The sequence below is a fragment of the Sceloporus undulatus genome, chromosome 3 (assembly GCF_019175285.1).
Source record: "Sceloporus undulatus isolate JIND9_A2432 ecotype Alabama chromosome 3, SceUnd_v1.1, whole genome shotgun sequence".
Lineage (NCBI taxonomy): Eukaryota > Metazoa > Chordata > Lepidosauria > Squamata > Phrynosomatidae > Sceloporus > Sceloporus undulatus.
This window is the reverse complement of record NC_056524.1, coordinates 170,571,493-170,585,048: the sequence shown is the minus strand read 5'-3', so window position 1 is coordinate 170,585,048 and position 13,556 is coordinate 170,571,493. Positions and strand designations below refer to the sequence as shown.

Sequence of the window (13,556 nt, the reverse complement as noted above, 5' to 3'; positions counted from 1 at the left end):
TCCACTAACAAATAATACAACAGTATTTCTTTGCCTACACAGATAACAAGATTTCTTAGTTCATTATACACACTCTTGCTAATTGTTGCTTCACATGATAGATGGAAAGTACATACTAGAATCCTTCCTCTAGCCCTGCAGGGTAGCCAGCCTTTTAAAAAGCACATAGTTGGGGGGGGGGGTTGGAGGAGTGGACCCCTAGCAGTTATGGGCTGTATGAGATGTAGTGCCATGCAAAGTTCTGTAGGGTGAAGCTGTGAGACTGACAGGTGAAAATAGAGGTACTGTAAATGTCCAGAACACTAGCTGCAAGGAAGGTGGGGGTGACCAGGACAGGGGAGTTTTATATATAAATGGCAAGAAGAAGTCATGCCTCGTTTATCTTATTATAAAGGAAAAATAAAAATCCCAGGAGAAAAGCTACTTGATCTCCCTGAGAATTCTTCATTCTTTGACTAAAATTCAACATTCCTAAATGCATTAAAAGCACTTTACTCTGTTGGATTGCAACTGAAGAATTTTCAGGAAGCATGTTGTTCATCTCCTGTAATCTCTATGGCCTGTTACAGACTGCCAAAATAAAGCTGCTTCAGGTCTCTTTGGAGGTATGCTGTTTAAATGATGCATGCATCCTAAGAATCCGGAAGCTGCACCAAAGCTGCACTCCAGTGCTTAGGAATGGAGTGTGGCTTTGGTGCGACCTCCAGACTCTTAGGACCCATGCATCATTTAAATAGCATGACTCCAAAGAGACCCGAAGCAGCTTTATTTTGGCAGTCTGTAACAGGCCTAACTTCACTTCACCCTTTGTGTTGAACTAAGTATAGACAAAATTATCTACATCCAGCCCATGCCAACTTCACATGTATTTTCATAAATCTGTTCCATACAATTGCCACATCAACCTGCAAACTGTTTTTAAAGGCACATTAAAATTTATTTATTTTCCAGAACATATGCTATTCTCTACACAATTTTTGAGCCAAAAATTCCTTTGTAAAATTCAGAAAGGTTCACCATCTGAAGGACAAGTGGGTCCCTAGCTTCACATTAGTCCCAAATGCGGTAATTAGATCATTTAAATACAGACTACAGTTGGCCCTCCATTTTTGCGGGGATACATTCTGGACACACACACACAAAAACGGACGCTCGCACTTATTCAAGCCCCATAGGCTTGAAAGGGGCATGCCCTCATGCGCACATGCTGAGCGCTTGTGCCGAGCATGCACACCATTGCAAATAGTGGAGGTTGCCCCTCCTCTTATATTCAAGAGTGCGGATCTGAAATCCGCAAGTTAGGAGGGGCGACTGTATATTATATTTTCCCTATTCCTAGAGCAAGAGTCACAGAAGTGTTGAGCTAGTAAAGTATCAGTGCTGGGTTTCAGTCTTTGTTTCCATCTCAATTTCTTCTGTCCCACCTTCTAATCTGTGAGAACCAAGAGCACTTAACATGTATTCCAGTTTTTTAGATGTCTTAATATACTCTTTGTGTATGGATGCCTTGTCTACCTTACTAAAAACAAAATGTGGCATATAATCTGTTTGTTTTAATATATGTTTCTTTATTACATTTGTAATCATTCTGCCCTTAGAGTCCACTGCCAAGGAGCCTAGAATCTAGATTCTAGGTAATGGTCAGATCTAGAACGGCATACTTCAGAAACAAAGCTACGTTGGGTAATTTCTGTGACAGAAACTACTGCCTCTGGCATATTAGAGTTAAGACATGACTATTCAGAAACCAATTATACAACCCGCCCTCTTCTCTCTATACAGCTGATGCTCCATAAAGTAAATGCAACCATAGTGTTTCGTTTTTCATGATCACTGATTTTGACATTATTGCCATAATTGTAACTCACCTCCCAACCTACTTTACCAAGCATCATCAGCTGCTTGGGAAGAAGGAGGTCCATTCTGCCTTCAATCAGAGCATGGTTGGAAGATGTTTCCATCACATTTGGGAGGTGGGGTGTGGGCCAGGGGAAGTTACTTAGTTAAATACTTAATTAAGTACAGATTGGTACAGAATTTGGCCCATCTCTCCCAAATGCATCTAATTAGTTCATTTCATACAAATTAAGTCTTTTGTCCATTTATGAGAAAGATTTCAGCATTGATGTACAGTATACGTTAATTAAGACATATACTCTTGACCACCCAAATTCAGCTTCTATCTCTTATGCTAATACTCAGAGCACTGGCTAGAAGAGGTATGCATTTTTCTGTCACTACAGAAGGATATAGCCCCAGTTTAGTACTCTGTTTTGAGCATGAGTCTCAACACCTCCATAGGATTCCATGCCTACAATGCTCCCTCTATTGGAATGCAGGGGACAGCACAAATGCTCAGGTATGCATAGCTGCATGCATGAGAATCTCAGGGGTGGGGTGAGTAGTTTCTACAACCAAAGTTTACAAAACCTTGATTTATTCAGAAAGGTATGAACCTGGACCTGAAAGCAGAGGATGTGAGATTATCCTAGAGAGAGAAAATGGAAAACATTCTGATCTGTTGATTTCAACATGGGTTTCTTTCAGTTGATCCAGAATGATTTGGATGAAGAAGAGGAACAGAGGAGTCCCAGCCAAGGAAGTCTTCGCTTCCGACACAAGCAGCCCATTGAGCTCAAGGGACCTGATGGGATCCACATGGTCCATGGCAGCACAGGCACTCTGCTAACTTCTGACCTCAACAGCCTTCCTGAGGATGATCAGAAAGTGCTAGGCCGTTCCTTAGAGACGCTGACTGCTGATGGTGGGGCATACTGTGACAGGAATGCCCGCACTGAATCTGCCAAATCCACTCCTATGCACAAGATGAGGGATGCAATCATGGAGAGCCCACTGGAAATCACAGAGTTATGACTAGAAGTGGCATCGCTGGTGTAACACCCTAAGGAAGTCTGGGCCCACACAGACTGTCACGGCAAGAGAGGGAGCACTCACTGCGGGACATATGTGGCAGAAGAAAATCTCGAGGGCAAGATCGCCAGTGCCTGGCCACCATCCATTCCAGAAAAAAACCTGCCCAAGATAGCCAAGTTTTTTGTTACGGCAGCCTTGGGGAACCTAGCCCCAGTGGTGACGGTTCTCAGGGCTGATTGCTTTTACCTGGCACTCACACCATTGAATCCATAACTATTTAAAATCTTATTTTTTTAAATATGAAGTGTTTTATGAAGCAGTGGGAGGCCCTGAGGCACAAACCTAAGGCAAGAATCACAAGAATCATGGTGCCATGCCCCATCAAGGGAGTCAATAGGCTCTCCAATAAATCCTGGATTGCACCAGTATGCTCTCCTGCCCCCATGTCGGTGGTAGGGAGAGTGGGCTGCCAGCTAAAAGCAGCTAAGATTATCCTAGGACTATCAACTGACACACAGGGATTGTGTGACAAACTTCAGGAAGCTCCACGAATCTGTTTGGCATTAATCTATGTTGTCACATTTTGAAAAGCAGGAGGAAAGATGAAGCCATTTCTTCATTTGGCTGGCTTACCAAAACACTGCAGCATCAAAACAAACAGAATGACATTAATTCAGGTTCTGAATGTAGAGTGTTTGTGTGTAAATTTTATTTTCTTCTTTCTTTTGTTTTAAAACAGTAAAAGTGTTGAGAGTTTTTGGAATGGTCTGTCAAAGGAACCAGAAATACATTATACATGAATTTGGTTAATTTGTGTTTTATCTTTCCCTTCTCAACCACCACATTGACCCTCTTGAGAAATGGTTTCAGTGTTTCTTTAGTTTAAGTGCACTGTACTATGCAGGCTGAGGAATGAGAGCAATAATTGTGTTTCTCACAGTACCTGCATATATATTCCCTCTCTATCAAATATCAAATAAGAGAATTCGGAGTGTGCCTTACTCAATACATATTGTGTGTGAGAGAGGGAAGGAGGGAAAGACATACAGAAGTGTATGCAGGAGCATCGTTGACAGGTGAGGGGTGTGTGGGTTGTACCAGGGGATATACTAAAGTAGGGTGAAAGCACTGCTTCCCAAACATCTGTCTTTTGGAAGAAATAGGCTGTGGCATTCACCTATGTCCCTTTAAAACACTGGAGCTCAGCAGAAGAGAGGGTGTGAGTGGGGCAAGATTCAGTGGGAGGCCCCGGGTTTGTTTGTTTTGTAAATTAATTTTTTAATTTTTAAAAAATATATATTCTTTTAAAATTTTCTTTAAAAACATCACATCTTATCAATTTTTCACTTTAACCACCTGGAACTATGCACATGGATATAAATTGAGGCCGTGCGTATGATATTGTAATTTAAAGCTATAATTTTAATTTTGCTAGTTGTTTATGCCGTAAGTATTGCCATTACATTCAGTGCTATACAGGAAATACGAATTACGAGTAACCATACTAGATGACACCAACCCTAGAGAAGCCACTGAGTATATGCACATACACACGCACTCAAAACTCTGCAGGGTGAATAAATTATGCCAATCGACAAACCTATTCCCCATCATTCTACTTCTATGGTCCAGCTTGTCAAAAGATTTGCAGGGAGGGCAAAAGCAAGGAGCAAAGAAACTACAAGCCTGAAAAATTGTGTGCCTAAGAGCACTAGCTGGGTATGGAGAAATGAAAAATGAAGAACAATTTGAGGCACTGAAGCCCTCAAGTACAATAAACGGTAAGATTAACATTCCATTACATTGGTTTTCATGCCAGTGGGATGTAACTAACCTTCTCCAGAGTGTATCTTTGTACCTGACTACTAGAAACCTCTCCTTCCAGCTTCTGAATGTTCATTAGGGAATGTCCATTCCCCTAAAACCTTCCACAGCCTAGAAACCACTTTTAAAAAGCTGATATACAACTTGCTTGGTTTCAGAGAGGTATCACATGTGTGTTCTTAACATCTAATCTAAGCAAGACCCCCAAATATATTGTATGTTTGAGAAAATCAAGACTCACCGTTAAGTTTATAACACTTATTTATTTTAACCACAGAAGCTTTGGTTCTCATAAAAGTAGTTGGATTTCCCCCCCTCATGATGTATATTGAGCTGAGTTCAAATTTATTAAGTATGGAAAATACATAAATGTCCACAAGGATGATATCCTCTCACAGCAGGTAACAGAGAGTACACTCGGGGAATAGGATTCCTGGACCCTTAATAGCTGGGCAGAAAAGGAAATTGTGGCAAGTGGCAAGAAAACAATACAATCACCCGTTTTAGTGGGGGATCCATTCCGAATCCCCCCACAAAGATGGAAAATCACCGATATTCAACCTCCATTGGCTTGAATGGTGGTCTATACCACGTGCAAATGCCCCATTTTATCCCCCTCCGTTTGCTTTGAACCGGCAATAGACATGGATTCCAAGTCCATGAAAATCGAGGGGTGACTGTACTTCTCTTCATTCTAATATGAAAAGCAGGACCTCTTAACATCATGTCTTCTACTCAGTTATTAAAATTACAGATATGCAGCACTTACGAATAAGAACATTATAATGGCTTTGGGAGGCCATTCATATTTTCAGATGTCTCACTAATTGCAAGTTTCTACCAAAAAAACCCTCAATTTTATCTTTTCATGGCTGGTATCCTGCTGCTGCCATATGCATGCACAGGTCATGCTATACATGTGGGGTGGCTTGTTCATCATAACACAACATACATATTCTGCTGACAGTGGGGGGAGCAGAGTTGTACATAAAAGAACTGTGCATTGCACTTGTGCACTGCACATCATCACCCAGTCATTGACATGTATTGTCCAACATTGCTGTTCTGCACGGGGGGCAGGGTGTAGTGTTGACATATCATATCCCACATGCAGATACTTACAATGTGCTGAGGGGGATGTTAGATTGCAGTAAATGTTTCCCGGTAAGTCATACACAAAACAATTATTTCTAGTGCAAGAGTGCTCTTGCTGAATGCTGAAACTTTCCTGAAAAGTCTACTCACTGGCCTACAGAGAAAATGCAAATATAATTACTTATTCCTTTGCTCATGTAAAAGAAGCAGTAGTTGCTTGAGATTCATCTTTTAAATACCAAGCACTTTTAGCAATGGGCAATGTACAACTTACAGACCGCATGCAGCCCCCCCCCCCCCCAGTGCTGTTTTTGTGATCCCCAGGGAGTAAAAATTAAAATTTTGCCAAAAAATTCTTTCAGTTTTGTTGTTGTTTCAGAATGTCCCCAAATGCATTCTAGAGGATGAGATGGGCATTTCTACCATATTTGGAAGCCCCCTGGACTTCCTAGGAGTCAAAATGTTTATTGTCCTGAAATGCTCTACAATATCTATTGGGGGCACATTTTGTGGGGTCCTAGAGCAATTTAGGCCCATAAGAGATGTTTTTTTAAAACCAAAACATGATTAGAATGCCTCATATGGCCGAAATATGGGGGGAGGGTTATATGGGTGGAATGGGTGCAGCCTTCCAAGGTCTCCTGTAGGACTTCCATGGTTGCTCATCCATGCAATAAAAGATAAAGAGCTTCTGTCTTACAATGCAATGCTATATATACCTACTCACTAGTATGCCTACTCAGTAGTAAGCACCATGGAGTCTTACAATTAATCTTAAACTTACCATACCTAATTACTCTGAATCTGCAGAATGACCTGTGTGAAGAGGGACCTAATATGCATCCCATGTCAATGTACAATCATTTAAAAAAAATAATTAAAATCCTAATTTTCCTCATATTAAATTTCAGGGTGTTGCCATGATGTTCACCTGAGTCTCCTGGACCAAGTCACTTTGGCATTCATTCTAATGGTAAGGCATATCCCCATTTGGAACCAGCTATTTGTTGTATGCAGCTAGAGGTGGAGGAGTCCAAGTGTTTAACCCAGGCCAGGAAGGCTGAACTGAGACCATGCTGAAACCCTATAAATAAAGGTAGCAAGTTCTCCACCTACCTCATATTTGTCCATACTCCACAAGGACCTGTCGGATACTTGTTTGAAAGTTGGTTTTGTCAACCCTGGAAACTTAACTGACATGGGGATTTTTGTTGTGTTCATAAACTAAAGTCTTTTAGATTTTTTTAGCATCCCTGGGTGCAGAAACCTTTTCATGAAGTGGTATACATGAAGGCAAAATTCCCATCAGTTTTGGTATGAGAAGTAGATATGAAAATACTTGCAAACAGTAAGTATACAAAGACAGGAACTTAGTCGTACAACATATACTTTGCTTTCTCAAGGTTACTGGTATGAATTGACATCTCCAGTTAAAAGTTATCTCAGATATAACAGGACTTGGAAAATTTCTTTGTCCAACTTCTCAGAGAACTGCTGACAATCTTACTTGACTATATAACATGCCCTGATATACAAGTTCCTTTTAACCTAACACTTGCTCCTTTTAATATAACCGCTGCTTTTCGAGTACATGGGGGACTTCCAAATGACCTCTCTCAAATGCCTTGAAGAGTCATTGCCATGGGCTTTTCCACCTCAAGAATGATCATACCACCTCAGTTGCCTTTCCTTGGGGAAAGGTATGAAAGATTAAAACAGATTAAAAGTGGTTTAAATGTTTAATGTAGATATGCTTGGAAAAGCCTTTTAAAAGGCCAAATTAACAACATACATGGAAGTCAGTTTCCTCAGTGATGCTCCTTTCATTTTGCATCCACTGAGTTTGTAACCATTGGTGCCTTTTTTATATAATAAAAGTCTTTCACCATCTCCTCCAAATTAGACAAGGCCATACTCAAAATTTAATATTTACTTTTAGCCTATTATGGCTATGTTACATTCCCAGCTCAGACAGCCTGTTTTGATGATGATTCTGATGATAATGACTTTGATGGAGATGATGATGATTCTGCATGGACATACGGTAATTTCTTACTATTACAATAAAACTTGTTTTCCTACATACTCAAATCAATCTCACACCCTCCCAACTTCTCTTTCCCCTCCCATGTCCCTGTTCCACCATGGCTCAAAAGACAAAATGTATGGTGATTCAGAACATTATAAACAAGGAAACTTTCCACCCCATCCCTTTGAGCAGCTCAGATACCCAATAGGCACTTATAGTACATGCAAAGTGAAAGGTGGGAAAGGAAGGTGGGTTGTACCAAGATCTAGACATTTTACTGTTTCCCCACCCAGCCAAATTCCAAGATGGATTCATTAAAACCACAACCAGCCTTCATCCACCTGGAAGAGCTTCCTCTAGTTCCATAAATGGCGCTTGCAGTATTCAGTGGCCTGCAAGAAAAGGAAAGAACAGGACATATTACAAAACAAGAAGAAAAAACAAAACATTAAAGAAAATTAATCTGACATCATCTGAGATGCCATCATTGCAACATTTCTGAGTTGCTGTAAAACAGGTGGGATGAAGTTTTGTGGTGTGTGTGTGGGGGGGGGGGGTGAATGATGATACATTCATCCCTTTTTCTCGAAGGTTGCATGCATTGTTGCTTGCCCTCTTCCCATATTCCAGCAACCCAGAAATGGCTATGTTAAGGAGGTTACACATCTTAAAAGGTAAGTTTGTGAAATAGTATCAGATGTGGCTACAAAGGCATCTTCCATTGTATGTTTCCATAGTTATATTTATATCTTCTGATGCAGGATCTCAGCTAAGCATGATTTGATGAGGATGTAAAGGAAAATATTTCATAACCCACCCTCCATGAATCAGGACATTGACTTATTTCTAGTTGACAAGCATATTTAGTCCACTGAAGAGCTGAAAATCATGCTTAGTTTTAACTGAGGCCAAGTACTGCAGGGGTGGCTCCATTTCCTTGCACTATAAGTTCAATGCTCTTATCTTCCTCCTTCAAGAATGTTTCTCTGCTTACCTGGCACTGTGCTGCGGTCTCTGCATTTGTGCACCAGTAGCTAGGACCCCAGGAACAGGTTTCTTGGCCCACAAGGTGAGACGAACGACACGCTCCTATTTTCTATGGGATAAAGAACAGAGTACAAAACAGAGGTGACTACTGTACTACCATGCCATTGCACCTTTTCTGCAAGGATAGTGACATTGTGTGTATTTCCTTAGATTAAATCTGGGAGAGGCAGAACCCAAAGTGGATAGAACTCTCTCTCTCTCTCTCTCTCTCTCTCTCCTTCTCCTCTTCCTTACTGATAACACAATAGTGAGAATTTTGTGCAATTTTTACCCAGTGTCTGCAAACTCCAAGGTGTAGGAGTAGACTATTGTATACAGAAACACATGAGACCACTTTTACATGAAATTCCTGTTCTTCACATAAAAATATAGTTTCCATGCAAACCCCCATGTTTTTCACATAAAATTACTTTCTAAAAAGCCATTTGTACACATGATGGCCAGAATCCGATATGACTTTCACATGTAAGCACTGCAGTTATGATGCTATGCACTGAATCCCACCTCAACCCCCACAATTCGCATTTGCCAGTAGCAGCCACTACAATCAATGCAGGCCTGTTCCCCTGTTGTTTGGAAATCAGCTTGCTGCTGTGTCCACCCCCTCCCATGAACAATCCCCATTGCTACAGGCAGAAACAAGGTCCCTGATACAATTCCTCCTCACATCAGAAATTGCTCATACATGCAGGGAGATTAGGGACAGGGAACAGACCCTGTTGATTGCAGCAGCTGCTTAAATGTAAGAACTGTGAATACGTAAAAGTCACAGGTGCATAACTTCAGGTTGCACTTTTGTAACTTTTATACAAAATCCCAGCTAATGTATAGGGTTAGGGTTAGTAACCCTGATCTAGTTCAGTGGACATACCCCCAGGAAAATGTGTATAGCATTTTTCAACAAGCACTTTCCTCAAGACTAAAGCAGCTTTATGGGTTGACTTACAATACAAACAAATGTTGGTTCCATTATCTGTATCAGGAGGCGGACAGCAGCTGGTTCATACTGTGACACAAGTTCATCACACTGTAAAGAAACCAAAAGGAGTACAGCTGAAACTTCTGCAATATACAGGCCCTCTGGTAGAGGAACCCAGTCCCTTGATTAAACTTTTTAATTAATCAATTTAAATTGAATTTCAGTTCAAGCTGAATTCACAGGATCTAAGACTTAATTCTTTTCAGAAAAGAAACCATCTCCTTCTCTGAGTAAAGCCATGAAAAGCAAGAGGTTAGTCTCTCCCAGGAGGGCCTAAAAGAAGCACTGACCTTTTCTCTTTGCCATAACACCATGTCTGGCTTTTTTGAATGTCCAGGTGAGAATACAATGGCAGCAGTGGCTCTTTGGCACTTCCTCTCAAAGGAGTGCTAAGAAAGTAGAGTGGGTTGGTGCTCCCATGACAAACTAAGCTCTAGTGCTTCACCACTTTACTCCAAGAAGGAGATGGTTCCTTTTTTATATATAAGAGTTAATACTGTACCTAACTCTTGCCTTTACATTTTTGACATGTATGCATTTTCTTAACCCTGCCCATGTCACCTCCCTCCCACATCTCACACCCATGATTTACTGTAGTTTCCTCCTCATCTATCCAGCCTTTAGGGTGAGCATGGACAGTTATCCCTGCTGGGATTCTGTAAGTTCTTTGGCATCATTTTCCTTTGCTTCATCCTTTACACCCTTTGTTACATGCCCCTAAATTTTACCTTTGGTTTATCCACAGGTCATATCAAAACACATAATTTTGTCCCCAAAACTTGTCCTTGACTTATACATCAACTTATACACAAATACTTCATTTGATGCAGATGGATTTGTTCAAATAGCAATTAAGGGAGCAAATAGCCTCTTTTCTCTAATTCAGAATGGGAACAGGCATCTATGTGATATGAATGTATATAAACTTGGAAGATGTCCACTAATTGGACAAGAAGAAGTTGGAGTACAGTATAGAGATCTCCAGATCTTTTCCTCCCTGTCTCCTCCATAGACACAGTTCCTTAGAAAACCCTAAAGCATCTCCTCCATGATGGCTACTCATCATACTTACTGGATAAACCAAAGCTTCTGGCAGAAACTGGCAGCCCTTGGCGAGCATGGAACCAATCTGTGCCTGCGTTTCGTTCTTCTCGAGCTCATCATCAACATATTTAACGACAAGTGTACACACATGGCAGATTTCACTTTCAGTTAATTTTGGTACTTGCTCAAACACTGCAGTCTCTGAAGGAAGAGAGAAAGAACAGTCCATTAGAGAGTTTGCAGACTGGAATATATATATATCCTATTATTTTAAAGACTTGCATAAATAAAGTACTGGAACAAACTTATACTGGAAATAGATAATGGTGAAAGCTAAATATAGCATGCAGCTTGTAAGAATAAAAGAAGGGGCTAGCCTGAGGTAGAGGATTAGAGTTAAGAGGTGACATGACAGGCATGTTTAAATATATGAAACAATGTCATATTGAATATGGAGTAAGCTTGTTTACTGATGTTCCAGAGATTAATATATGGAACAATGTATTCAAACTTGACGCATCACTGGGATTGGCATCACCTGATGTGGTAACTTATGCTGTCACCCCCTCTCACTGACTTCCTCTGTACCATACCATATAGAATCCTTAGTTATATTGTTTTGTACTGATGCTTTTCATAAATCATAATTCTCAGATATCACTGAATGTAATGGAATGTATACAATGAACATATTACTTCGCCAGCATAACATAGTGGTTTGAGTGTTGGGCTACAACTCTTGATTCCCTGCTCGACCATGAGACCCACTGGGAGACCTTAGGCAAGTCACACTCTCTCAGATTCAAGGGAAGACAATGGCAAACCTCTTCTGAACAAATCTTCCCAAGGAATCCTATGATAGCTTCACCTTAGGGTTGCCGTAAATCGGAAATGACTTGAAGGCACACAACACCACAGTGGTCATAATTGTGACAGAAACAACTAGAAACATTTAAATTATATCTTTAAATTACAATATCATACACACAGCTTAAATGTTTCATGTGATTAAGTTAAACATTTGGTAAGACGTATTTTTAAAGAAAATTTAAACAAAATTTAAATTTTAACATTTTAAAATTGTAATTTTAAAATAAATCTAGGATCTCTTCTTTCTCCTCCCACTGAGCTTTGCCTCACTCGCACCATCTCTTCAGCATTTTAAATGGAGACAGGCGAATACCACAACCCATTTCTTACAAAAGCCAGATGTTTGGGAAGCGGTGGTGTCGCCCCCCCCCCCCGGGTGTCACCTGGTGCAGCCTACACACCCAGCACCCCTCTAGTGATTCCCCTAATTCAAACTACATGAAAAGAGATTCCACCTAAACATTAGGAAGAGCTTCCTAATGGTAAGACCTATTCAGCATGAGAATATGCTGCTTTGGAATGTCATGGGGTGTCCCTCTTTGGAGGTTTTTAAACAGAAGCTGGATGGCCATCTGTCAGGGGTGCTTTGATTGTGTCTTCCTGCATGGCAGGGGATTGGACTGGATCATTCCTGTGGTCTCTTCCAACACTATGATAACATGATTCAAGAGTGTTGGCCTGGAAGTTCAGAAATCCAGGTTCAAGAGCCCAATAAACCCTTGAGCTCACTAAGTGACCTTGGGCCAGTCATTCTCTTTTAGTCTGACCACCCTCACTAGTTGATTATGAGGACAGAATGAAGGAGAGGAAAGACATGCATAGTGCCTTGAGCTATATATGCAACATACAAACAAACAAACAAACAAACAAATAAAGTTTGGTTTTATCTAGTATCTAAAGGCTAACAATGTAGGTAACCATCAAACATTATTGAGAACAGTGTTCCAGACTGAGGGACCTAATTTCTGACAATCACCTGCAGTGAATTATCTTATCATTATTCTTTCTAAGCCACTCTGGGGACCTTTTCTGCTTGAAAATCAGTGTACAAATCCTCAAATAAATCGACAAAATTATGGAAACAGATCCTCAAAATTAATATTTCCTAAATCACAGAGCACAGTATCACAAACCAGTGCTATAACTTACCGCTGCTTAAAGAAATGCCTCTGGGGCAACATCTGAGCATGATGCACACAGATTCAGGTTTGACTGCATCCAAAAGCATAATAACAACAGCCTGTCCATAGGCGTGAACAAAGTCCTTGCATCCATCAAAGAGGTTATGGGGAAGCAAATAGCAAACATTTTCAATTTCATGAACTATTTCCACCTGAAACAAACAAACAAACAAAGCAGAAAGGAATCAGAAAAAGGGAGGAAAGACCCATCATTCACTCCTTTGCTCCAGGAACAGACGAAAGAGAAGAGTTACTAGTATGCTTAATAACCCAAAAAGGGCAGACACAGGCAAAAGACTGGGGATTCTTACTTTTGGGTGCTGGGTAGAAGATGTTTTGTTGTTGTTGTTTTAAATAGATACAGGGATAAGAAGAACTGCCCCTGCTTGACTCCCTTCCTTGCTGGCATGAAAATTAAAACTACAGCCTCCTCACTCCCTCTATACAACTCTCAAAGTTTGCATCCAGTCACCTAAAACCCACTTGATGCTTACATACAAGCAGAGAGAAAAAAACAGAAGCCTCCATGTGAACAGAAATTAGACACTGATTCAAGATACCAAAATTAGAAGCTGTGCGACAGTGCTTTCATCTCCAACCATTAAAATCTCAC

At 40.6% G+C, this 13,556-nt stretch overlaps 2 protein-coding genes across 5 annotated transcripts in view; one reads left to right on the top strand and one right to left on the bottom strand.

Moving 5' to 3' along the window:
* Positions 1-3,664, top strand: part of CDH23 (cadherin related 23) — a 568,554-nt gene extending 564,890 nt beyond the window's left edge. For all 3 annotated transcript variants that reach the window (XM_042457557.1, XM_042457556.1, XM_042457555.1), the window contains one exon: positions 2,548-3,664. In XM_042457557.1, coding sequence (XP_042313491.1) covers positions 2,548-2,874 — 327 coding nt within the window. In that variant the 3' untranslated portion in view covers positions 2,875-3,664. The remainder of the gene's footprint in view (positions 1-2,547) is intronic.
* Positions 3,665-7,519: 3,855 nt separating this feature from the next.
* Positions 7,520-13,556, bottom strand: part of LOC121926463 (prosaposin-like) — a 60,757-nt gene continuing 54,720 nt past the window's right edge. For both annotated transcript variants that reach the window (XM_042459471.1, XM_042459472.1), the window contains exons 11-15: positions 12,912-13,095; positions 10,921-11,093; positions 9,816-9,896; positions 8,817-8,918; positions 7,520-8,214 (exon numbers count right to left, since the gene is read on the bottom strand). In XM_042459471.1, the coding sequence (XP_042315405.1) occupies positions 8,179-8,214; positions 8,817-8,918; positions 9,816-9,896; positions 10,921-11,093; positions 12,912-13,095 (576 nt within the window). In that variant the 3' untranslated portion in view covers positions 7,520-8,178. The remainder of the gene's footprint in view (positions 8,215-8,816; positions 8,919-9,815; positions 9,897-10,920; positions 11,094-12,911; positions 13,096-13,556) is intronic.